Source organism: Pongo abelii, chromosome 3 (genome assembly GCF_028885655.2).
Source record: "Pongo abelii isolate AG06213 chromosome 3, NHGRI_mPonAbe1-v2.0_pri, whole genome shotgun sequence".
NCBI classification, from domain to species: Eukaryota; Metazoa; Chordata; class Mammalia; order Primates; family Hominidae; genus Pongo; species Pongo abelii.
The window spans coordinates 195,210,637-195,236,424 of NC_071988.2; the positions used below are offsets into that span (position 1 = coordinate 195,210,637).

At 42.0% G+C, this 25,788-nt stretch overlaps 1 protein-coding gene across 2 annotated transcripts in view; it reads left to right on the forward strand.

Moving 5' to 3' along the window:
* Nucleotides 1–25,788, forward strand: part of GALNTL6 (polypeptide N-acetylgalactosaminyltransferase like 6) — a 1,265,432-nt gene that overhangs the window by 1,167,433 nt on the left and 72,211 nt on the right. For both annotated transcript variants that reach the window (XM_024246076.2, XM_024246077.2), the window contains one exon: nt 6,283–6,504. In XM_024246076.2, the coding sequence (XP_024101844.1) occupies nt 6,283–6,504 (222 nt within the window). The remainder of the gene's footprint in view (nt 1–6,282; nt 6,505–25,788) is intronic.

Sequence of the window (25,788 nt, forward strand, 5' to 3'; positions counted from 1 at the left end):
CACCTCTTAGAAAACAAAAAGCAGTGGGATTGTGTGTTTATATTCTATCAGCTGTGTGTTATGGCAGGCTTCTCTGCAGAGAACTGCTTGAAACTCCTCTGGAATAATTTCCACAAAAGCAAAACATTCTTTATGTATTGGCAATAACAAGACATGCCGGATTCTGCATAGATGGTCACTCAATGAATTAAAAAACATTCACAGAGCACATGTTATATGCAAATTATATACATCAGGAGTAGGATTGCCATTATTTAGCAAGTAAAAATACAGCATGCCTGACTAATTTGAATTTCAGATAAATGACAAATAATTTAGTACAAATATGTCCTATATAACATTAATAATACAAGTATTAATTACATTTACAGATTGATATGGTTTGGCTGTGTCCCCACAAAAATCTCATCTTGATTTGTAGCTCCCATAATTCCCACGTGTTGTGGGAGGGACCCAGCAGGAGATAATTGAATCATGGAAGAGGTTTCCTCCATACTGTTCCCATGGTAGTAATTAAGTCTCACGAGATCTGATGGTTTTATAAGGGGAAACCCCTTTCACTTGGCACTCTGATTGTCTCTTGCCACTGCCATGTAAAACGTGCCTTTCACCTTCCACCATGATTGTGAGGCCTCCCCAGCCACATGGAACTATGAGTCCATTAACCTCTTTTACTTTATAAGTTACCCAGTCTTGGATATGTCTTTATCAGCAGTGTGAAATGGACTAATATACAAGTTATTTATTGTTATCTGACATTCAGTTTTAACAATGTGCCACATATTTTATCTGGCAAGTCTAACTGAAAGGAAAAAGAAAAGCGTTTTAAAGAGCGGGTGGGATCAGACAAATAGGAGAGGACATTGAGTCAGGAGAACCTGTACAGACAGACAAGTGCAGGGAGTAGTTGCATTTTTTTCAGAGATGATGAACAGAGCAGTTTACATAAGCAGAGGTTGCATGTAGGGGAATAAAATTCAAGATAACCATTAGGGACCTATTTTGGAATGTCTGAAACAGTGGGCAACCTGTATCTAACAAAAAATTGGAGGTGGGGTGTTATCCAAGGGCAAGTTGTTTCTTTTTGGAGAATTATCCTGTTCAGCAATCCATTTTGGTTATGGAAAAGCAGCCAACATGGTTTGCCCAGGATAAGCAAGGACAAACAATGAGAAAGATGAGTTGCCAGGCATGAAAAGAGAGAAGAAATTGTAACATTCTGGTACAGCCCCACAAAAGAGACGTAAGAGAGAGATTTTTGAGTTGGGCAGAACCATGGCAGGAAGCTAAAAGACAGAACGAGGAAATTTTAGCCAGGGAGAAATTCCCTTTGGCAGCCAAGGGAAAAGAATCCAAGGGGTCAAATACTTCATCTTACATCATCATCTGTGCTGTTTTGTTATCTAAGTCTCTGCTACTGCCCGAAAATCTTCAGTAAAAGTTATGCCCAGTTGATGTACCAAGAGACATTTGAGAGATGAGGGAAAATACCTGTGCACCCCACCCCATTCAAGTCTCTGCAGGACAGAAGGTAGACAGCAAGCTGGGGGCAAGATGCCAGGAGGAGAGAGGGATCACAAACAGAAAACTGAAGTGAAGGATGAATGTGTGAACACCCCTGGAAATCCACAGAAATCTTCAGGAGGACAGGGACATGCAATTTGAGGTTAAAGTATTTTTATTTAAACCTCAAAAAACAAGAACCCCAGCTAACACCTGGCTCTGTAAATAAGGCAACCTCTAGAGATGCAACATCTGATAGTTCAAGAGTAAATGATTACATGTATAGATCTCCCAGCATTCATGCTTGACTCTTTCTTTCCCCTTGATAACTTTTTTTTTGTTTTGGACATCTTAGCAGGTCCACCAATGTCCATTCAATCTCAGAGAAAGATAGGACTACTCAGATTGATTTATTTTCTCTTTTACCATCTCTGGCACGAGGTGTTATTGGGATGTTTCCATTTCATGATTCTACACATGTTTACACAGCCGTAAGTGTTCAAGTGAGAAATATTGCTTTGCTCCTACTCCACTATCTCTGTGTATGTGAATGTGTGGTATGCATGCTCCTACATAAATACCCCAACGAACTCCAATGAGTATACGATTGTACTATTTCTTGGAGTGGGTCAGTTTATTGTACAATCTATAAAAGACCAATGAAACTCTCTTTTTGCAACTGTTTGCAATATTTCTCAGCTGTGGTACCAATGTTTTCCCCAAAACTAAGTACTGATTTATGATTCCAGTGACAAACTAACACAATGTTTTATTATTTCCAGAATAGTGACCTCAGAAAGATTTTATTTGGCCAGCCACCTGGTTAGTTGAGGAGTGAGGGCTATTCCTTGAATATAATAATTGACACTTTATAAAGTTTCTCCTGATAGTAAATTCTGGAGAACAGGCATCTATAATCCAAAATGTCTAATGAGCCAATCGGGACATTAGAGAATGGTCAGGATGTTTTACTTATGTTTAAATGTTTATGTAACACTTATAGCTAGAGGGAAACTTGTTATTGCCATCTTTGCAATTATTATGTTGTTTCTGTTTTACCATCTCTTGTAAAACTACAGAAAAGGAATCGATGATTTGACATGATCCTTGGAATATGTCCATGATCCACCTGCTTGCTTTGGAGTGGTTTTTTTGAGGGGGGCTTTTTTGGTTTGATTTTTCTTTTTGCTGCTGTTGTTGTTGTTTTGTTTTTCTTTGAGACAGAGTTTTGCTTTTTTTGCCCGGGCTGGAGTGCAGTGGTGTGATCTCGGCTCACTGCAACCTCCGCCTCTCGGGTTCAAGTGATCCTCCTGCCTCAGCCTCCCAAGTAGCTGGGATTACAGGTACCTGCCACCAGCCCAGCTAATTTTTTTTTTTTGTATTTTTACATAAAAATAGAGATGGGGTTCCACCATGTTGGCCAGGCCTGGTCTCAAACACCCGATCTTAGGTGATCCACCTGCCTCAGCCTCCCAAAGTGCTAGGATTACAGCGTGAGCCACAGCACCTGGCCACTTTGGAGTGTTTGAGAAATCAACACACCTAGTGTCTTTCAACTTGAAAAGGACACGATGATGCAGAGCTACCTGGTTAGTTCCCTAGTTAACTATACTAAAGCCTACTTGACCCTTGGTGACAGCTTTCCAACATGCTGACTTCTGCCTCTTTTACTTATTGATATTGCCTATTCCGGTTAGCATTTATCATGATCCTCTGAGCCACTTCCCGTTGACTGCACCGGAAATAGTTAGTTCCTCTATGAGTTTTGCAGTAATTGCCATATCTATTTCAAAAACCCAAAGCAACAATTTACCATTTAGCAACAGCACTTGTTTTTAATTGTTCCCATTTCAGTGCTTTTATCAATAGATTCATATGCACACTATGAATTTGTTCACATTCATTTCATCATATGGTCTTTCATTAATTCAATGATTAGCATGCCCAGATGAGCACACACATGTTTCTGGAACCACACAAGATGCTAGGTCTTTTAAGGCAAAAATAGATATATCCCTAACTTCATGGCACTTATAGTCTGAAAGTGCTTACTTATCAAGTCAAAACAAAGTCCTGAGGGATAGATCTTTTCTGCAAGCTACCAGAATTTTAAAGGCATATTTTTCTTAAGAAAGTCACTTTCTCATTATTACTGGGTCATTTGCTTCTGCTTTTTGCTATTCCCCAACTGTATTCATTTTCACTTATCACAGAGGTGTAAATTGATGAAAATTCAGTATTTCCACTTTATTTAACATTGCAGTTTAGGGGAAAAGATGGTAACTACAGCCTAAAATCAATTTTGAATATAAAGTTTTAATATTACCAATTAATTTTTTTTTCATTCTAATCCTCATTAAAAAATTTGGCCTGGCTGGGTGCGCTGGCTCACACCTGTAATCCCAGCACTTTGGGAGGCCAAGGCGGGTGGATCATGAGGTAAGGAGATCGAGACCATCCTGGCTAACACAGTGAAACCCCATCTCTACTAAAAATACAAAAAATTAGCCAGGCATGGTAGCACACACCTGTAGTCCCAGCTACTTGGGAGGCTGAGGCAGGAGAATTGCTTGAAGCCGGGAGGCAGAGGTTGCAGTCAGCCAAGATCGCACCACTGCACTCCAGCCTGGGCAACAGAGTGAGACTCTGTCTCAAAAAAAAAAAAAAAAGAAAGAAAAGAAAAAGAAAAAAAAGAAAGAAAGAAAAGAAAAAAAAATGTGGCCTGGGGACAAGTAAAATAGAATGCATTTCATACAGAATGTTTGTCAAAATGAAATGAAAATAGTAAGATGATATTACAGACTCACGTTGAGGTTTTATGTATGTAGTACAGTGCCATCCCAGAGCAGGACTCTCAAGACATCATCTGTTTCCTTTCTGGTCCCCAAATGAATCAGGCAATTCCGAATTGGTGGCAAGGGCTAGAATATTACAAAACCACGTTGACTAAGATCATCTGTCTGTTAAGGTAAACTGGAGTCCAAGGAGTAGAAAGCGCTATGGGCCAGGCAATGCTGAAGGGATGGTAGGGTGCACAGCAATGGCAAGTAATAATCTCTCAGGGAACAATTCTCACACTCTCAAGGTCATTTCCCTATCTTCCTATCTATGCACCCAGGCACCTTAGAAAGAAAGGAACACAGAGGGAACTGAGAAATCAGAGCTTTCTTTGTGGCTCTGTCTCTTTTCTGCATCTTGCTGGGTTAACAGAGCCCTTCTTGGTGCCCACCATCCACCAAAAGCACCCAAGGAGTGCACGGAGAATGAAGAGCAGGGACAAGGTCAGACAGGAGAGGCCCGCTGGGAGACACTAAACACACAGAGTGGGTGAAGCGGAGTAAGAAAATGTATGGTCTCATCAGGAATGAGGTACCAGTGATGGTGTCTCCAAATCCAGCAGACCTCTGGGCATAGTTCCAGGCCTGAATTAGGATTTTGTAGTCATTTTCAAGATAAAGCACTTTTCCTAAATATCACTAGCTTTTACTTTAGTCACCGATGTCTGATTCTCATTAAAGTTCCTGGCCATTGCAGTCATTTTATCTTCTAAGTGCAAGTGAGAAACAGGAGTGGGTCAATGCTTGCACCAACTGGGCACTTGAAAGAAGAATTTGAACAGGACACAAGAAGTAGAGACTATGGGACACCAGCCTATGAAAATGTACTGCAGCACATTTAAGCTGGAGGCATCAAAACTGGTATCTTCTACACAAATACAGCTGTTCTCCCTACTGTTTAGCACCATAGAGCTTGAAGGCACATCAGAGAGCATCTCATCTCAGCTAATGCCTTTCCTAAAGGCCACAGGAACAATTCCATTAATGTGTGGCCAGCTCAACACCCAGGCTCTCCAATTTCCAATCCTGCACTCTTTTTACTGCTAATAATAGCTCTACTATTTGTGGTACCTATTATGTGCCAGAGACTTATTCTAGGTGCTTTACAGGTGTTGCCTTGCTTAATCCTACAGCCCCCCCGTGATGCAGGTATGTATTACTGTTGCCATTTTCAGGTGAGGAATCTGATACCCAGCATGGATGAGTAACTTGCTCAATTCCAAAACTGACAAAAGGGCTGAGCTTCCTACACTGAATCCACACACTGTCCTACACCTACGATCCATGCTTATTCCCCACCACCAACCTTCTGCTTCCTTCACCACAGGGACACATCTGTGGAAAGGACTGGCTACTTGGTGCTTCCTTTAGCCCCACTTCATCATGCAGTAAATTACTAAATTCTGATTGATATCTGTGTTGCACACATAGAACATCAGAACACACAGTTTTAAATGTACTGATGCTCTGTGATCTCTCTAAAGTTGGGGGAAAAGAATAACAGCTTGTTTGTCCTCATTCTTTCCAAGATTCTTGTTTCTGGAAATGCTTTAAGCAATTTGATGCCTGAGAGGAATTTCATTCTCTACAGTTACAACACCTTTAGTTTTATGTAAAAAATAAAAAATGTATAATCATGAAATAACAGAGGGAATGAGAAAGCTAATGTAATAGTGAGCTGAATCTTTACTGGCTCTGATAAATTAACTACCAAATTGGCAATTGAACCCCATGCCAGAAGTAGAAATGTGTGCGAAGCCACAGGCTAATTATATCATACCCCTCACTGTTACGAAAACTCTCATTGTTCATAAACCACCAACCAGGGCTGCTTGAGGTTGTCTGCTATCTTTTCCTTTTCTTTTTTCAATTTCTCGTGCAACGAAAAACACCTTTTGAATGAATAAACCAATAAATGACTTTTTTTTTTCCTGCTGCACAGAACCTGAAGCGGGTAGCTGAGACCTGGATGGATGAATTTGCCGAGTACATTTACCAGCGGCGGCCGGAGTACAGGCATCTCTCCACGGGGGACATCTCTGCCCAGAAGGAGCTGCGCAAGCAGCTCAAGTGCAAGGACTTCAAATGGTTCATGGCTGCTGTGGCCTGGGACGTCCCTAAATACTACCCTCCAGTGGAGCCCCCGCCTGCTGCCTGGGGGGAGGTGAGGAAAGGTTGCCTGAGACCTGCGCCTACCTGTGAGACTGTGTGCCTCCCCCATAGCCTCAGGTGGTGGGAGGGACTGCTAAAACCTTCACTTTTACCTTCCAGCCAAGTAGCATTCATTTAAATCATCTCAAATACATGAATGTTCAACCTCCTTTTAGCAATTACTAGATTTAGCTTCAGAGTTGATAGCCTAACCCAGAATTAGTGACCACTGTTGATTCCCCAGATGATTTTTTTTTTTTTTTTTTTTTGAGATGGAGTCTTGCTCTGTCTTCCAGGCTGGAGTGCAATGGCGTGATCTCGGCTCACTGCAACCTCCACTTCCCAGGTTCAAACGATTCTCCTACCCCAGCCTCCTGAGTAGCTGGAATTATAGGTGCACACCACGACACTCAGCTAATTTTTATATTTTTAGTAGAGACGGAGTTTTGCCATTTTGGCCAGGCTAGTCTCAAACTCCTGACCTCAGGTGATCCTCCTGCCTTGGCCTCCCAAAGTGTTGGGATTACAGGCATGAGCCACTATGCCTGGCCATAAATTTTTAAAATACACCTAGAAAATATTTTTATTTGAGATTAGGGAAATCACCATTGGCGTTTGTAGAGAACTGATATATCTGTCATACAAGTGAGTAAATATGAGCACCTGATATACGTGATAAAAACCCTCTGTCCTGGTGCACAGCCTTGCTGCTATTGGTATATGCAAGTACAAGGCAATGAGGGGCTTAGCTATTTTCCCCTCCAGGCTGTGCTGTGCAGAATCATAAAGAAATGCATTTCCATAACATACAGAACTGTGACACAGGCAGCCACATTGATTCTTTAAATAAGCACCAACCTTTCCACCTCTGAACACTTCTATTCAGTGGAAATAGAATGGAAAAAGCTGAATAGCCCCAGGCCCCAAATTTAAAATATCTATCTTTTGGCATAGAAAAGACTATTGCACTGGGTTTGGTTCCATTCAATACTGTTACTATAGCCTTTCTCCGTAGAATAGAGTGTGCTAAAAGCAGGACTAAAATTGGATAGGGTGGATTTATCCTAGCAATTCAACCTGCTCTGAACTGAGGATATCAGGGGAAATGCATCAAGGCTAGATGTTCACACCATCCCACTTCTCCAGCCTTTCAGAAATCAAGAGTTGATTGTCTCGCATTGTGGAGGAGTATCATCAGTGTCCTTGGTTTTATAGTCTCTGAAAGAAGATGTCATTGCCTAGATAGTGTCTGTGGCTGCAGAGCTCTGAGAAAAGGCTACCCCAGGGCACGGTAGGAGAGGCCAGAGGACTCAGGCAGTGTTCCTGGGCGAGCTGTTCCAGATCCCCATAGAAGACGTGTTCAGCAAGTCACAGGTGCACTGCTTGTTGTGTTCAGAGGGTCACTCTTCATACCTGGGACACCCAGGATGAAGGAAAGAGTCAATCCTGCCACTATACCCTCCATCTCCTCATGGTTTTTGCATGTGTATGTCATCCTGACATTGTCTGCTTAATTCAAGTTAGTAATTTGGTCTCATCCTTTGCATCTTAAACATTTTATTAAAACATCCCTAGAATATTAGTACTATTAGCCTGCTTGTATTAATTTAACTGTCTACCACAGACTCAATTCACAGCAGTGGAAATTTGAAAAGAATTTTCTTATCCTAATGTGTTGGAAGGCATGGGAAGTGAGCTCCTTCTACAGTTTTTTTTTTTTTTATAAGGTTCTGTTTGTCATCTTTCTATGATGATTCAAATGCTGTCCTGCCTAGTGACTAAGAAATACACTTGAAGAGCCCACAGTATCATTGTGTGATTCACTACAGGGCTAAAATCTCATCAATCTTTTATCTGCCTTATGTGGAAACGTGAATTTTTCTTCCTACCAGTTACTATGTTCTGCAAACTGCAACTGGTCACATTTTTCCCACAGTACCTGATTAAAACATAACCTAAATTTATATAGCACCTTTTCTAAATAGACTCAAATCTTCCACTCAGTTTCTAGGAAAGGTACAACCTTCCAGGAAGATGGTTCCAAAATCAGAACCAACTTAAGCCCAAGTAGGCTATGCCAGTGTGTTTATATCTATTACCCTAGATTGCCTCATACTTTTACAACACTTGCCTTATCCCTGGAGACATTTGCATTCATTATTTCCGGCTTAAACAATCAGACATTGAGATCAGATTTTTTATTTTTCCCGAGACAAGGATTTGCTCTGTCACACAGGCTGGAATGCAGTGGCATGATCATGGCTCACTGCAGCCTCAAACTCTTGGACTCAAGTGATCCTCCCACCTCAGCCTTCTGAGTAGCCCAGACTACACATTCACACCACCAGTCCCAGCTAATTTTTTAAATTTTTTGTAGAGACAAGGTCTCAATATGTTGTCCATGCTGATCTTGAACTCCTGGCCTCAATTATTCCTCTTGCCTCAGCCTCCCCAAGTGCTGGAATCGCAAGCATGAGCCACCACACCTGGCAACAGATTTTTTTTTTCTTTTTTAACACAATGGCGAATTTCTTTCCCCAAAGCCTCAGAACAGTAAACAAATAAAGGTCATATTTAAGTTTAGGAAAGAAGAAAATGGGGACATAGTTTATGGGCCAGTTGCATTCAGTTGTATTTGTTCAGTGAAGATGTGATGCATAGCAAGAATGAAGACATAGAGTATGGGAGGAAGGCAAGAAGAAAGGAAATCAATAAAAGACAAGGGTTTGCACTGTTAAATACTAGTTTTTAAAAGTATCTAATTCTCAGGCAGAGTAGATCTCTGAGAGTATAAGTGAAACACGTACATTTAATGCCGGAGGCAAGTGAACGATTTGAAATGCAGCTTAATCAAAATGAAATAATGAAAAAAGATTATTTTCTAACTCTAGGTGGGTAATAATATTTTTAAGAGTGGCTAGGCTGGGCACAGTGGCTCAAACCTGTAATCCCAGCACTTTGGGAGGCAGAGGCAGATGGGTCACCTGAGGTCAGGAGTTCGAGACTAGCCTAGCCAACATGGTGAAACCCCATCTCTACTAAAAATACAAAAATTAGCTGGGCATGGTGGCATGTGTCTGTAATCCCAGCTACTCGGGAGGCTGAGGTAGGAGAATCACTTGAACCCGGGAGGTGCCACTGCGCTCCAGCCTGGGTGACAGAGTGAGACTGTCTCAAAAAAAAAAAAAAGAAAAAAAAAGGATAAAAAATTATTAAAAGTGCAGAATATATGTGTTGAGCAACTTAATCTCTGATGAAAAAAAGACTTTCAAAATGTTGACACATGCAATTTCTTTTGCCTTTCAGAGGATTTCTTAAAATAAACTTTTTATTTTGGAATAATTTTAAATTTACAGAAACATTGCAAAGATAGTGCAGGAAGTTCACATATACCCTTCACCCAGCTTCTTCTAATGTTAACATTTTATATTTACTTTCACTTGCGTCCCTGTGAAGAGACCACCAAACAGGCTTTGTGTGAGCAACAAGGCTGTTTATTTCACCTGGGTGCAGGCGGGCTGAGTCCAAAAAGAAGGGAGATAGGGGTGGGGCTGTTTTATAGGATTTGGGTAGGTAAAGGAAAATTACAGTCAAAGAGGGGAGTTGTTCTCTGGCTGGCAGGGGTGGGGGTCACAAGGTGCTCAGTGGGGGAGCTTTTGAGTCAGGATAAGCCAGGAAAACGAATTTCACAAGGTAATGTCATCAGTTAAGGCAGGAACAGGCCATTTTCACTTCTTTTGTGGTGGAATGTCATCAGGTTAAGGCAGGAACCGGCCATCTGGATGTGTACGTGCAGGTCACAGGGAATATGATGGCTTAGCTTTGGCTCAGAGGCCTGACATTCCTGTCTTCTTATATTAATAAGAAAAATAAAACAAAATAGTATTGAAGTGTTGGGGTGGTGAAGATTTTTTGGGGGTGGTATGGAGAGATAATGGGCGATGTTTCTCAGGGCTGCTTCAAGCGGGATTAGGGGCGGCGTGGGAACCTAGAGGGGGAGAGATTAAGCTGAAGGAAGATTTTGTGGTAAGGGGTGATATTGGTGATATTGTGGGGTTGTTAGAAGAAACATCTGTCGTATAGAATTATTGGTGATGGCCTGGATATGGTTTTGTATGAACTGAAAAACTAAATGGAATAAGACAAGGAGAAAAACAGGTATTAAAGGACTAAGAATTGGGAAGACCTAGGACATCTAATTAGAGAGTGCCTAAGGAGGTTCAGCATAGCCCTGCCAGCAAAGATTATTTATTTACTTTAAGAGGGAGTTAAGAGTGGCAGTTTGGGGATAGCAGCAGGAGATATCAGCTGTGATGGCTTGGAGAAAGTGAAAACCGGCAGTTGAGAACAGTGCATAGGAGCATGACTAGACAGAAGATAGTAGAGATGAGAACAGTGAATAGGAGTATGACTAGACAGAAGATAGTAGGGATGACAAGTTTTTTGGGGCACAGTCCAAGTTGGTCTGGTGTCTGGAATGAGGCTGGGGCCTAATAAAAAGAAGCATCTACACAGGAGCTTAAATGGGCTGTACCTTGTAGCATTCCAAGGACAGGCCTGAATTATGAGAAGGGAAAGAGGTAAAAGTACTGTCCAGTCCTTTTTAAGTTGGAAGCTGAGCTTGGTGAGGTGTGTCTTTAAAAGACCATTAGTCCATTCTACCTTTCCCAAAGATTGAGGATGGTAAGGGATATGAAGTTTCCACTGAATACCAAGAGCCTGAGAAACTGCTTGGGTGATTTGACTAGTAAAGGCCGGTCTCTTATAGGACTGTATAGAGGTGGGAAGGCCAAACCGAGGAATTACGTCTGACAGAAGGGAAGAAATGACCATGGTGGCCTTCTTAGACCCTGTGGGAAAGGCCTCTACCTATCCAGTGAAAGTGTCTACCTAGACCAAGAGGTATTTTATAGTTTCCTGACTCGGGGCATGTTGAGTAAAGCCAATTTGCCAGTCCTGGGTGGGGGCAAATCCCCAAGCTTGATGTGTAGGGAAAGGAGGGGGCCTGAATAATCCCTGAGGAGTAGTAGAATAGCAGATGGAACACTGAGAAGAGATTTCCTTAAGGATAGATTTCCATGATGGAAAGGAAATGAGAGGTTCTAAGAAATGGGCTAGTGGATTGTAACCTACATGGAAGAGGTTATGAAATGATGACAGAATAGAATGGGCCTGTGAGGCTGGAAGGAGATATTTTCCTTGGTCTAAGAACCATTTGCCTTGTGTGGGAAGAGATTGATAGGTGGAAGTTTCAGCAGGGGAGTAGGTGGGAGTGGCCAGATGAGAAGGAGAAAAACTGGAAGTGAGGGATAGAAGTCGGAACGCTAGCTGCTTTTTTAGCTATCTTATCAGCATAAGCATTTTCCTGAGTGATGGGATCTGATGCCTTCTGATGGCCTTTGCAGTGAATGACTCTAGCTTCCTTTGGAAGTAAAGCGGCTTTGAGAAGCGTTTTTATTAAAGACGCATTAATGATAGAGGACCTTTGTGTAGTGAGGAAACCTCTTGCATGGTAGTGCAGGATATGGAAGGCATATTTAGAGTCAATATAAATATTGACGTGTAGTCCTTTTGCAAGAGTGAGGGCTTGACTTAAGGCAATGAGTTCGGCTTGCTGAGAGGTAGTGGAGGGGGGCAGAGAGGTAGCCTCAATGATAGATGTGGAAGATAATATAGCATAGCCTGCCTTTGCCGGTGAGTGGTGATTAGGCCTGGTGGAACTGCCATCAATAAACCAAGTGTGTTCAGGGTGAGGAACACGAAAGAATATGGGGAAATGGAGTGAATGTCAGGTGGGTCAGAGAGATACAGTCATGGGGGTCAGGTGTGGTATCAGGAATAATGTGGGAGGCCGGATTGAAGTCCGGGCCAGAAATAATGGTAACTGTGGGAGACTCAACAAAGAGTGAGTACAGCTGAAGGAGCCAGGGAGCAGAAAGTATATGTGTCAGGTGTGAGGAAGAAAATAGATTTTGGAAGTTATGAGAACTATAGAGTGAGTTGAGCATAGTTTGTGATTCTAACGGCCTCTAAGAGTATTAAGGCAGCGTCAGCCGCCGCATGCAGACTTGAGGGCTAGGCAAAACAGTAAGGTCAAGTTGTTTGGATAAAAAGGCTACAGGGTGTGGTCCTGGTCCTTGTGTAAGAATTCCGACTGCACAGCCCTGCACTTCAGCTGTGGGTAATGGAAAGGGTTGGGATGAGTCAGGGAGAGCTAGGGTGGGGGCAGTCTCTAAAGCTGTCTTCAAGGAATGGAAAGAGGAGTGGGGAAAGGATTTAGGATCTATGGGGTCAGCTGGGTTTCCTTTTGTGAGTTTATATAATGGTTTTGCTAGGATGGCAAAACCAACTATCTAAAGTTGAAAGTATCCAACCATGCCTAGGAAGGAAAGGAGTTGTTGTTTTGTGGAAGGTGCTGGGGTTTGAGAGATCAGTCAGACATGATTGGCAGGGAGAGCATGTGTGTTTTTATGAGAATTATGTCGAGACAGGCAAAAGATGAGGAAGAAATTTGGGCTTGACTGAAGTAATGGGGTCTGTCTGTAAAGCCTTGAGGCAGTACAGCCCAGGTAATTTGCTGAGCTTGATGGATGTCAGGGTCAGTCTAAGTGAAAGCGAAGAGAGGCTGGGGTGAAGGGTACAAAGCAATAGTGAAGAAAGCATGTTTGAGATCCAGAATAGAATAATGGGTTTGTGGAGGGAAGTATTTAGGATAGGAGAGTATATGGGGTTGGCACCATGGGGTGGATAGGCAAAACAATTTGGTTGATAAGGCATAGATCCTGAACTAACTTGTAAGGCTTGTCTGGTTTTAGGACAGGTAAAATGGGGGAATTGTATGGAGAGTTTATAGGCTTTAAAAGGCCATGCTGTAGCAGGCCAGTGATAACAGGCTTTAATCCTTTTAAAGCAGGCTGCGGGATGGGATACTGGCATTGAGAGGGGTAAGGGTGATTAGGTTTTAATGAGATGGTAAGGGGTGCATGATCGGTCACTGAGGAGGGAGTAGAGGTTTCCTATACTTGTGGTTTAAGGTGGGGAGATACAAGGAGAGGACGTGAAGGAGGCTTTGAACTGGGGGAAAAGGTGGCAATGAGGTGTGGCTGTAGCCCAGGAATAGTCAGGGAAGCAGACAATTTAATTAAAATGTCTGGACCTAATAAGGGAGCTGGGCAGGTGGGGATAACTTAAAGCAGTGCTTAAAAGAGTATTGTCTAAGTTGGCACCAGAGTTGGGGAGTTTTAAGAGGTTTAGAAGCCTGGCCTACACCTACAACAGTTATGGAGGCAAGGGAAACAGGCCCTTGAAAAGAAAGTAATGTGTAGTGGGTAGCCTCCATGTTAATTAAGAAGGGGATGGACTTACCCTCCACTGTGAGAGTTACCTGAAGATCAGCATCTGTGATGGTCTAGGGGGCTTCCGAGGCAATCAGACAGCGTCAGTCTTCAGCCACTAAGCCGAGAAGATCTGGGATGGAGTCAGTCAGAGAGCCTTGGGCCAGAGTTCCAGGGGCTCTGGGAGTGGCTTCCAGGTGAGTTGAACAGTCCGATTTTCAGTGGGGTCCTACACAGATGGGACATGGCTTAGGAGGAATCCCAGGCTGTGGGCATTCCTTGGCCCAGTGGCCAGATATCCGGCACTTGTAGCAAGCTCCTGGAGGAGGCGGACCTGGAGGAATGCCTGGCCACTGTGATTTAGGCATTTGGAATTCTTGTGTGCTGGAGATGTGGCTGGGGTTTGTCTCACAGTGGAGGGAAGGAATTGCAACTCAGAAATACATTGCTACTTGGCTGCCTCTACTCTATCATTGTACACCTTAAAGGCGAGGTTACTTAAGTCCTGTTGTGGGGTTTGAGGGCCGGAATTTAATTTTTGGAGCTTTATTTAATGTCAGGAGCAGATTAGGTAATAAAATAAAATGCATATTGAGAATAAGATGGCCATCTGACCTTTCAGGGTCTAGGGCTGTAAAGCATCTCAGGGTTGCTGCCAAACAAGCCAAAAACTGGACTGGGTTTTTATATTCAATGAAAAAGAGCCTAAACCCTAACTGATTTTGGGAGGGGTCGGATAAAGAAAAAGGAGCATTAACCTTGACTATGCCTTTAGCTCCAGCCACCTTTTTAAGAGGAAATTGCTGGGCAGGTGGAGGAGGGCTAGTTGCGGAATGAAACTGTAAGCCAGACCAGGTGTGAGGAGGGGAGGTGATAAAAGGATTATAGGGCAGGGGAGCAGAGGCTGAGGAAGAATTGGGACCTGGCTCAGCCTGGCGAGGAGCAGCCTGGGGAAGAGGGGAGAGGTCAGATGGGTCTGTAGAAAAGGAAGATTAGAAAGATTCAGTGACGCTTGGGGTTGGGACTGAGGGGACAGGTGGGAGGGAAAGAAGGAAGATTTGGGATGAGTCACATTGGGAACAGAGACTAGGGAGGGAACAATGTGTAAAAGAATGCCTGGACATCAGGCACCTCAGACCGTTCCCCCATTTTACGACAAGAATTATTTAGATCTTGTAGGATGGAAAAATCAAAAGTGCCATTTTCGGGCTATTTGGAACGACTGTCGAGTTTGTATTTGGGTCAAGCAGCATTGTAAAAGAAAATAAGGCATTTAGGTTTTGGGTCAGATGTGAGTTGAAGAGGTTTTAAGTTCTTGAGAACACAGGCTAAGGAAGAAGGAGGAATGGAGGGTGGAAGGCTGCCCATAGTGAAGGAGGCAAGCCCAGAGAAAAGAGAGAGTAGAGACATGGAGAGAAGGGGTGGGGGGTGCTTGCTCTCCAGGAAAGGGGAGAAGGGGTAGAGACACGGAGAGAAGGCGTTGGGGGGTTCTTGCCCCCCAGAAAAGCACAGAAGGGGTAGAGACATGGAGAGAAGGGATGGGGGTGCTTGACCCCCAGGAAAGTGGAGAAGGGGTAGAGAGAGAGAAGGGGTCAGGGGGTTCTTGCCCCCCAGAAAAGCAGAGAAGGGGTAGAGACACAGAGAGAAGGGGTTAAGGGGTTCTTGCCCCCCAGAAAAGCAGTACTTGCCACTAAGGATGAAGGACCAAGGCAGGCATCCCCGCATGGTCAGACACCTCTGAAACGTGGGTGAATAATCAGGCAGGTGTCCCCATGTGATTATACACTAAGGGAAGATTGTCTTCCCAGTCTGTGACCAGTGCCGGAGTTTTGGGTTCATGGATAAAATGTGTCTCCTTTATCTCTATCAGAAAAGGAAAGAAACTGAAATTAAGAGAAGGGAGAGATTGAAAGATGGCGCCAAGATTGAAAGGAGAAAGAGGTTGAGGGATAGTGAGAGAGGTTGGAGAAGAGGATAAAGAGAGGCCGCTTACCGGATTTAAAATTGGTGAGATGTTCCTTGGGCTGGTTGGTCTGAGGACCAGAGGTCGTAGGTAGATCTTTCTCACAGAACAAAGAGCAGGAGGACAGGGGATTGATCTCCCAAGGGAGGTCCCCTGATCTGAGTCATGGCACCAAATTTCACATGCGTCTGTGTGAAGAGACCACCAAACAGGCTTTGTGTGAGCAACAAGGCTGTTTATTTCACCTGGGTGCAGGTGGGCTGAGTCTGAAAAGAGAGTCAGTGAAGGGAGATAGGGGTGGGGCCATTTTATAGGATTTGGGTAGGTAAAGGAAAATTACAGTCAAAGGGGAGGGTGTTCTCTGGCTGGCAGGGGTGGGGGTCACATGGTGCTCAGTGGGGGAGCTTTTGAGCCAGGATGAGCCAGGAAAAGGAATTTCACCAGGTAATGTCATCAGTTAAGGCAGAAACAGGCCATTTTCACTTCTTTTGTGGTGGAATGCCATCAGTTAAGGCAGGAACCGGCCATCTGGATGTGTGCATGCAGGTCACAGTGGATATGATGGCTTAGCTTTGGCTCAGAGGCCTGACATTTACCACATTAACTATGGTATATTTAATCAAGCTAAGTAATTAACATTAGTATAATACTATTAACTAAACAGGACTTTATTCAGATTTCACTAGTTTTTTTTACTAATGTCCTTTTTCTGTTCCAGGATCCAATCCGGTATATGAAAGAGCTTTTTAGTTTCCTATAAACTTTAAATTAATTGTCAGAATGGGCAAAGTTCCTAAATAAATGTAATAAGTCAATTATTATTTTAGTAAGAAAGTGAAAAGGGGAATGCAGACTCGGTGGTTCTTTTCAAGCAGTTATGGGAAGGAACCACAAACCTCCAGCAATGTAAACACAAGATTCCTTTATGGGAGATCTGGGCCAAGAAACAGGGCAACTCACCATTTTATGCACTTGTACTTGGAACAGTTTTCCACCTGCTTGTCTGTGCCAGCCTGATTCTGGGTAAACAATGATGTGCTTAGGCAATTTTTGGCTCTGGTACTTGGAACTCGGCTTGTAAAGGATATGTTACAGACCATAAACAGCCTATAAACCGCCACTCATTTCCCTGACAAATTCAGCTGGATTACTGCACTTGTCTCCTGGCTCATCTCCCTGCTTCTGCCCGCCCCGCTTCAGTTTATTCTCAACACAGTCCACTTAAAACCAACTGGAGACGAGGCCACCACTCGTCCATTCAAGCTTTCACTGGCTGCCATCTATCTCTAGGTAAAAATGAAAGTCCTTACCTATAAGATTCTAAACAATCTGACCCCTGTTGTGTCCCCTCCAACCTCCTCTCTGACTCCTCACCCCCTGGCTTCCTCCTCTCAGGGCCCACTGGCCTCGTCACCAGTCTTCACACAGGCCAGGTCAGTCTGACCTCAGCACCTTTGCATTTACTATTCCTACAGCTTAGAATCCTCCAGTCTCAGAAATCATACGGCTCCCGCCCTTACTTCCTTCTGGTCCTCACTCAAAAATTCATCTTCTCAGTAAGGTCTTCCCTAGTCATCCTATCTAAAATTGCAACAACACCCACACACATCCACATGCATACTTACACACTCCCTACTCCCTTTCCTCCTTTATTTTTCTCCCTAGCATCCATCACTATATAACAAGCCATGTAATTTATTTTTTTATCATGTTTCTCATCTATCTCTCCCACTAGAAAGTAAACTCTGTGACACAAGGATTTTGTTGGTTTGTTGTGTTGCTACTGCTCTTTCGCAGAAAGACATAGTGTCTAGCATATAGTAGGTGCTCCATAAATATTTGTTGAATGAATGAAAGATGAATGAATGGGGGATCCTGGCTCCGTGTTGTCCCACCTGCCATTCACTGCTTTGCCCACACACCTGTGTGTGTGAAGCCTCCCCAGGGCACACTAGACACTCACTCCCTCCACGGCCACACAAAGTCCACTTCTTTGGAAAGCTCGGCCAGAAAGGCAGTTTGAGTAATGACCCTCAGGTAACTGATTCTCATGAACGGTCGGGTCTATGGTCCATTTCATAGTTAAGCAAGTTACAAAATATTCCGTTCTGACATCTTATGGGGAAAAAAGAGAAACTCCAAAAGTTAAAAGCCTCTGTTCAGCAATTTCCAAACTCTGCCTACCAGCTTCCTATTTAAAAGGCAGAAGAGATTACAGTCACATCTGATACAGCAGTACTCTCCAGAAGTCATTCCATCCTCTGGTAGGCAAGGAGAGTGGGTAGAGTGGGGAGGTGATGAGTCCCAGAGAGAATAAATAGGATTCTGAACCATGGAATAAATTGAACAGCCCTCAGTGCTGTTCAAATAGAAGCAATGTGCTTTCCCCCATGCTATGTTGGATAGGGTAAGAACAGGTTTAAAGTGGAAAACTATTCTTAAACCACTCACATATGGAGTGCCTCTTTTTGTGTCAAGATGCTAAATGAAAGAAACTGAATTTCCTATTATTTTCCCCTTCTCCTCCTTAGAATTCATGAATTTGCTAAAGTCATTTAGAGTGCTCCTTTATAGTCTAAAAAGAAGAGTTCTGCAGAATTCTAAATATCATGTGTAAGAAGGAATAAAAGATGTAAAATAGACAAACGTGTCTTTTCCAAGCAGTGCCATAAATTCTTTTAAGAAGTGTCTGCTTACTGTCCTCAATGTGCCAATCTGGGCACATCCATTTGTCACCTTGCAATTGTGCAAACTTTTAAAAAAATCTTTATTATAAAAATTCATGTCAATACCGAACTACCTAGGCTGTTTATTTGAATTCCTTCCTCAAGATTAATGTCACCCTGAATTGTGGAACATTCACAAAGACAGGCACCCTAAATAATTCCAGTTCTCCTCCTCTGCTGCAGGCTGCTGTTCTTAACTTCTTTTCACCTGCTTGCTTCTTTCTTTTAATGTTCTCTCAGCGCACAAGGCTTTTCAGGTTTCTCCCTATCAGCTTACACAAAAGGAAGTTCAACACTAGGAGGTGCATTATCTCAAAGACCATCTGAGGATGCGATGTCTCAAAGAAATTCTGTGTGAGTGCTGCTGATGTGTGATGCAGGAGTAAAAAGCAGGTGCTTTCTGCAAAATGAGCGAGGCTCCCTCGCATTCTTTTGGAACAGCCAAAGCCAGCTTTCCTGAATTCCCCTGCAACCTAGTCTCACAACCAGGAAAGCTGCAAAGTGAGATTGTCCTCCTATTTCCCTGGCAACTATGCAGGGTACTGTCTTTGCCCTTTAAGTGCTATATCTCATCAACCCAGATCTTTAAATTAAGCACTCATTCAGAGATGATTTATCATTCAGACTGTATTAGACTTGACTTGATCTGTCATTTATTTTCTCAGGCAGAGGCAGTGCTCGTACACTATGCTATGTCATCTCTCTAGGGCTCAAAAACGAGGTTGGGAAAAATGTAACAACACATAAAGAACTGCATTATCCTCTCAAATATTTCTGTGCTTTCTGAGTTTTCAACATTGAGACAGGGCTATGAAGACAAACTTAAAGTGTCCTATAATAAACACAATTTGGCCAGGCGTGGTGGCTCACGCCTGTAATCCCAGCACTTTGGGAGGCCGAGGCAGGCGGATCACAAGGTCAGGAGATCGAGACCACCCTGTGAATGGTGAAGCCCCGTCTCTACTAAAAATACAAAAAATTAGCCAGGCGTGGTGGCGGGTGCCTGTAGTCCCAGCTATTCGGGAGGCTGAGGCAGGAGAATGGCAGGAACCCGGGAGGCGGAGCTTGCAGTGAGCTGAGATTGTGCCACTGCACTCCAGCCTGGGTGACAGATCGAGACTCTGTCTCAAAAAAGATAAATAAATAAAATAAAAATTAAAAATTAAAATTAAGAAAAAACTATTTTAATTCCACATTCCCAGATGAGCAAATTGGACATCTTAGTGCCCCAACAGTGGCAACTTAATTCAAGTCATAACAGAATCAGAGGTGCTTCCGAGTTAACCAATATTTTTTTTCTTCTCCTATCTGGCGTATATAAATTAGGCAAACAAAACATTCTGTCTTATCTTTCTATTTTATAAACATATGTATTTGTATTTGATATATGTTTACACACATAAATATATACTTTTTTTAAATTTTTTTATTTATTATTATTATTATTATTATACTTTAGGTTTTATGGTACATGTGCACAATGTGCAGGTAAGTTACATATGTACACATGTGCCATGCTGGTGCGCTGCACCCACTAACTCGTCATCTAGCATTAGGTATATCTCCCAATGCTATCCCTCCCCCCTGGGTAGGAAGAATCAATATCGTGAAAATGGCCATCCTTCCCAAGGTAATTTACATAAATATATACTTTTTTGGATTCATGTGACAGGAGTCCATGACATTTTAAGTGTATGTTAGCCTACTCATCAATTTTTCCTAGTATTTAATTTTCAATGAAAATTAGTGTCTTTCTAATTCCAAGAATGACAGTAAATTAATAGAACTTAAATAGAATGAATAAAATTAATCTTTGCCAAAATTAATCAGTTGGGAGAATGTTAGACCGAAAAATTAAGACAATTGAATAGAATTCACTCAACTATCATAGCAAAATTTCTAATCCACAGCCTTAGAAAGTTAACATATATAGAAAAATTCAATATAATGTTTCCAGTCTTGGACATAGGATACCTCCACCCTACCAATGGGATGACAAAGTGACCTGCTGGCTTCTGTGATAACTAAGAGTGGCCTCTGCAGTGGCAACTGCCCTCAACTTGCCTTAAACATCCAGTAACCATCCACAGGCTGGTGGACAAGAATAGCGCAGCCAAATAAAAAGGAGCAAGGGAGGTTCCTGGGGTCCTGGGATGAAATTTTTTAAAACAGGGAGTCAGTCTTTTTTCTTTTTGAGATGGAGTCTTGCTCTGTCACCCAGGCTGGAGTGCAGTCGCGTGATCTCGGCTTACTGCAACCTTTGCCTCCCAAGTTCAAGCGACTCTCCTGCCTCAGCTTCCCAAGTAGCTGGGATTACAGGCATGCACCACCACGCCCAGCTAATTTTTGTATTTTTAGCAGAGACGGAGTTTCGCCATGTTGGCCAGGCTGATCTTAAACTGACCTCAGGTGATCCACCCACCTCGGCCTCCCAAAGTGCTGGGATTACAGGTGTGAGCCACCACGCCCAGCCCAGGGAGTCAATTCTAAGACTAATGCCAGTATGCATTATTGGGCTTGAAATTTTATTTTAATCATCTGCAGGCAGGCAACAGTTTAAAAATCAGAGCCAATGTTCCTCTAAGTGTCCTTGCAATGTATTGAGCCACTGTGTTAGCAGCAGGCCATCATGGGCACTGCTCCAAGCTCTGAGAAGTGTGGTGACTGTGCTGCTAAAGGGTAAGTTGTCTCTTACATTCACAGGAGGGACCTTTTTAGCAACCCGAAGGTCATCGATCAGTCTTAGATTTTGTAAGCAACCCAAAACATAGGTACATCTGTCGTGGTTTGGGAGGTATGCTCCCCATTGGCCTCCGTGGCTAAATTCTTTCTCCATGTTTCATTTTCTCACAATTATCTCCGTGTCTTTGATCCACTTGATTGCATTTCCTCCTATTGACTTTAGGAGATGCAGGAATTAACGTTTACCTTATATTTCCAAAGTTCTCTGTTTGTCTAATTGATAACCTAGTTGTATTTTGCTCAGCCTTCACTTACATTTTGCCTTAGACCTTTTCCTTTTTATAGAGCTTGCATGGCTCTTTGTGTTGAGATTTTATTGCCCGATCGAAATGACGCCTGGTCAATTTCTGGAAAGGATGGCCCATTGTTTAGGCCCATTCCAAAGAGAAACTAAAATAACAAGATAATCTTAGGAGGAGCTTAATTTTCTATACCAATCCCTAGCACAGGAAGTACAAATCAGCTTTTTCAAGTCTTGTTTTAGACTCAAGTCCTCCGGAACTAATCATATACATTCAAACTCTTTGCCTATGCTTTTTTATTGTCAGAATTGCATATAAGTTTGTAGCAAATACAGAAGTCTTCCATTATCCATGGTCTCACTTTCTGCACTTTTGCCCAACTATATTATGAAGTCTCAACTATAATATTATGGGACTTCAAGATATTATATTATTTTGGAACAGAGAAAGAGAGACCACACTGACATAACTTCATTATAATATAGTGCTATAATTGTTGTATTTTATTATTGTTGGTGTTAATCTCTTACTGTGCCTAATTTATAAAGTAAACTTTAACATAGGTACATATGCATAAGAGAAAACATTGTAGCCATAGGGTTTAGTACTATCTGTGGTTTTAAGCATCACTGGGGGTTTGGAATGTATCCTCCAAGAATAACGGGGGACTACTGTAGTTTCGTTTCAAATTTCAATACTCAAGTACTTCCCTCCTGTTGAAAATGATGGAATGATGCCAGAAATAGAAAAGCTACATTTTCTACAGTATTCTTTACTTAGAATATATTAGCATTTCTGATGCTAAAAGCATGGCAATGCCATGGTTTTGTTTAATCATCAAGACCAGACAGAACATTGAGGATAGCAAAAGAAAGAAACAAACAACACGGACATGATCTTACATAAAACTGATGACAAGAAATCCCTCAAGTACTACAGATCATAGGTTAGTGTCACCAAAACACCAGACAGCAGCAGATCCAGTGTGGGGCCAGGAGAGATGAAGAATTGGTAGAAAAGAAAAAGGGGAGTACTGCTACTTCTCCAAGAAGAGTACTCAGAAATCAACAACAAGCATTCATTCCCAATAGGAGAAGAGCCTTTCCAGAACAGGAATGAAGGCAATCAAATCTGCACCTTACCAGTGGAATTAAAAGACCCTCTTACAGGCTCCAAGCTGAGGCCACTGCAAAGAGACCATAGGGAACCAGTAATGTAAACCATGCTAATGCAGAGTTACCCTGCATATATCTGAGAAACACTCCAAAGTACTACCTTCTGGAAAGACAGAGACTCATCCTCTCCCCTCCTCCCCACACAAAAAAAGAATAAGAAATCTGCTGTGAATTCAATCTAAAATATAACACTGAGGAAGCCAGCAAGACAAAAGCTTCCAAACCAGAGAAGGAGGCATCAGAGATAGATCTCAGAAAGTACAGAATGACAAACACATTCAAAGGTAACAATACTGCTTTGAAAGGAAAGACCTTTAGAACTCTAGACAACACAGAGTTAGAGCAGGAAGTTTTTGTGAACTAGGCAGAGCCCTAAGAGACAGAGAAGTGCCCCTATAAAAATGCCATATTTTTTAATACTTCACAGTAACAACAGAGAAGAGAGCCCTACACAGGAATCTTCCTCTAATAGTCCAAGAAAATTATCTCATTTATATATGAGATCATTCATATATGGAAAATAAAAGCAGTTTACAATAAAACCCCATGCTGAGATACGAGGATAAAGATAAGAATTAATCAAATATAGTTCCAACACATAAAAATATACGACAAAAGTGGCTATAAAGAAGATGAAAACTACAACATAAGATTTCAAAATGAGCTAAAACAATCTTAAAACTAATCAAAGCTTGAAAGAACCATACAAATCAGAATTAGAACTGCTCAGAAATAAGATGGCTAGAACAATATGAAACATCATTTTATGGAAAGAGAACTGAGAAAACTCAGGGATGAACTAGAAAAGAAAGAAACAGTATTTCAGAAATGAAGGGTATATTAGAAGAAACAAAAGGGCAATAAGAGACCATGGAAGGCACAGTAAGAGAAACTGAGGTTAGAAGGGAGAATGAAACTAATAAAACAGACACAAAGAAAAGAGAACAAAAAGAATTTGTCAAATGATTTGGAGCAATAAGTGAAGGAGATTCAACATAAAATTCCCAAAAGAAGGAAGCCCTCTGAGAAGAAAAAACAACTAATATATAAAACTATAATTCAAAGAAACCTTTTCAAAATAAAAGATTTGAATCTATGTATTAAAAGGACCATCTGGGAAATCCAACTAAGAACCATCAACACTGAAACACTTTCTAATAAAATGGTTGTATTGTTAAAACAAGAAAAAAAATTGCATCCAAGCAAAGAATGAATCAGACTTTGAAGTATACACATTTTGTACCAGAAGACAATGAAGCAGTATTGTAAAGATGCTCAAGAAAAGAAAATACAAGCCAAAGATTTTATATCCAACCAAACTATCCCTCAAGTATGAAGGTGGGTTTATGATTTGAATTTGTCCCCTAAAGTTCATGTGTTGGAAACGTAATCCTCAATGCAACAATGTTGAATAGTAGGATGTTTGAGAGGTGATTAGGTCATGAGGGCAAAGCCGTCATGAATGCATTGATGCTATTATCACATATCGGGGGAACCAACCCCCAATATTTCAATGTACGTTCTTTCTATTTTCCGTAAGTGTCAGCTGGTCTGAGAAATAAAGAGAAAGAACACAAAGAGAGGAATTTTACAGCTGGGCCGCCAGGGGTGACATCATATATCGGTAGGTCTGTGATGTCCCCCAAGCCACAAAACCAGCAAGTTTTTATTAGGGATTTCAAAAGGGAAGGGTGTGTATGAATAGGTCACAAGATCACATGCTTCAAAGGGCAAAAAAGGAGAACAAAGTTCACAGCTTCTAAGGCCAATAAAGATCACAAGGCAAAGGGCAAAGCAAGATCACAAGGCAAGGACAAATTTAGAATTACTGATGAGGGTCTATGTTCAGCTGTGCATGTATTGTCTTGATAAACATCTTAAACAACAGAAAACAGGGTTCGAGAGCAGAGAACCAGTCTGACCTCAAATTCACCAGGGCAGGATTTTTTCCCCACCCTAATAAGCCTGAGGGTACTACAGGAGACCGGGGCGTATTTCAGTCCTTATCTCAACTGCATAAGACAGACACTCCCAGAGCGGCCATTTATAGACCTCCCCCCAGGAATGCAATTCTTTTCCTAGGGTCTTAATATTTAATATTCCTTGCTAGGAGAAGAATTTAGCGATATCTCTCCTACTTGCATGTCCGTGTATAGGCTCTCTGCAAGAAGAAAAATATGGCTCTATTCTGCCCAACCCTGCAGGCAGTAAGACCTTTGGTTGTCTTGCCTTGTTCCCTGAAAATTACTGTTATTCTGTTCTTTCTCAAGGTGCACTGATTTCATATTGTTCAAACACACGTTTTACAATCAATTTGTACAACAGTGGTCCTGAGGTGATGTACATTCTCAGCTGACAAAGATAACAGGATTAAGAGATTAAAGTAAAGACAGGCATAAGAAATTATAAGAGTATTATTTGGGAACTGATAAATATCCATGAAGTCATCACAATTTATATTCAGAGATTGCAGTAAGGACAGGTGTAAGCAATTATAAAAGTATTAATTTGGGGAACTGATAAATGTCCATGAAATCTTCACAATTTATGTTCAGAGATTGCAGTAAAGACAGGGTAAGAAATTATAAAAGTATTAATTTGGGGAGCTGATAATTGTTCATGAAATCTTCACAATTTATGTTCCTCTGCCATGGTTCCAGCCAGTCCCTCCGTTCAGGGTCCCTGACTTCCTGCAACAATCACAGGAGTGGGTTATTGTGGGAGCAAGCTTCTAATAAAAGAATGAGTTTGGCTCCCTTCCCTCTTTCTCTCACCCCCATAGGATGATGCAGCAAGAAGGGCCTCACTGGATGCAGCCCCTCAGACTTGGACTTCCCAGTCGCCAGAACCATGAGCCAAATAAATTTGTTTATTAAAAATTATAGTCTGTGATATTCTGTTATAGCCGCACAAAACAGACTAAGACACGAGGCCATCAAAAAGCAGTTATAAATATTCAAGAACTCTGGGATTATTTTTACCAAAAGCCTTTCTGAACAATCTGCTGGAGAAGGAGCATTAGAAAACCAAGAGCTGCTTGAAGAAGCTTGTTGCAGGGTCTGGTAGAAACTGGCTACAGGATAGAGGAATATACAAATTATATATAATCTGACAA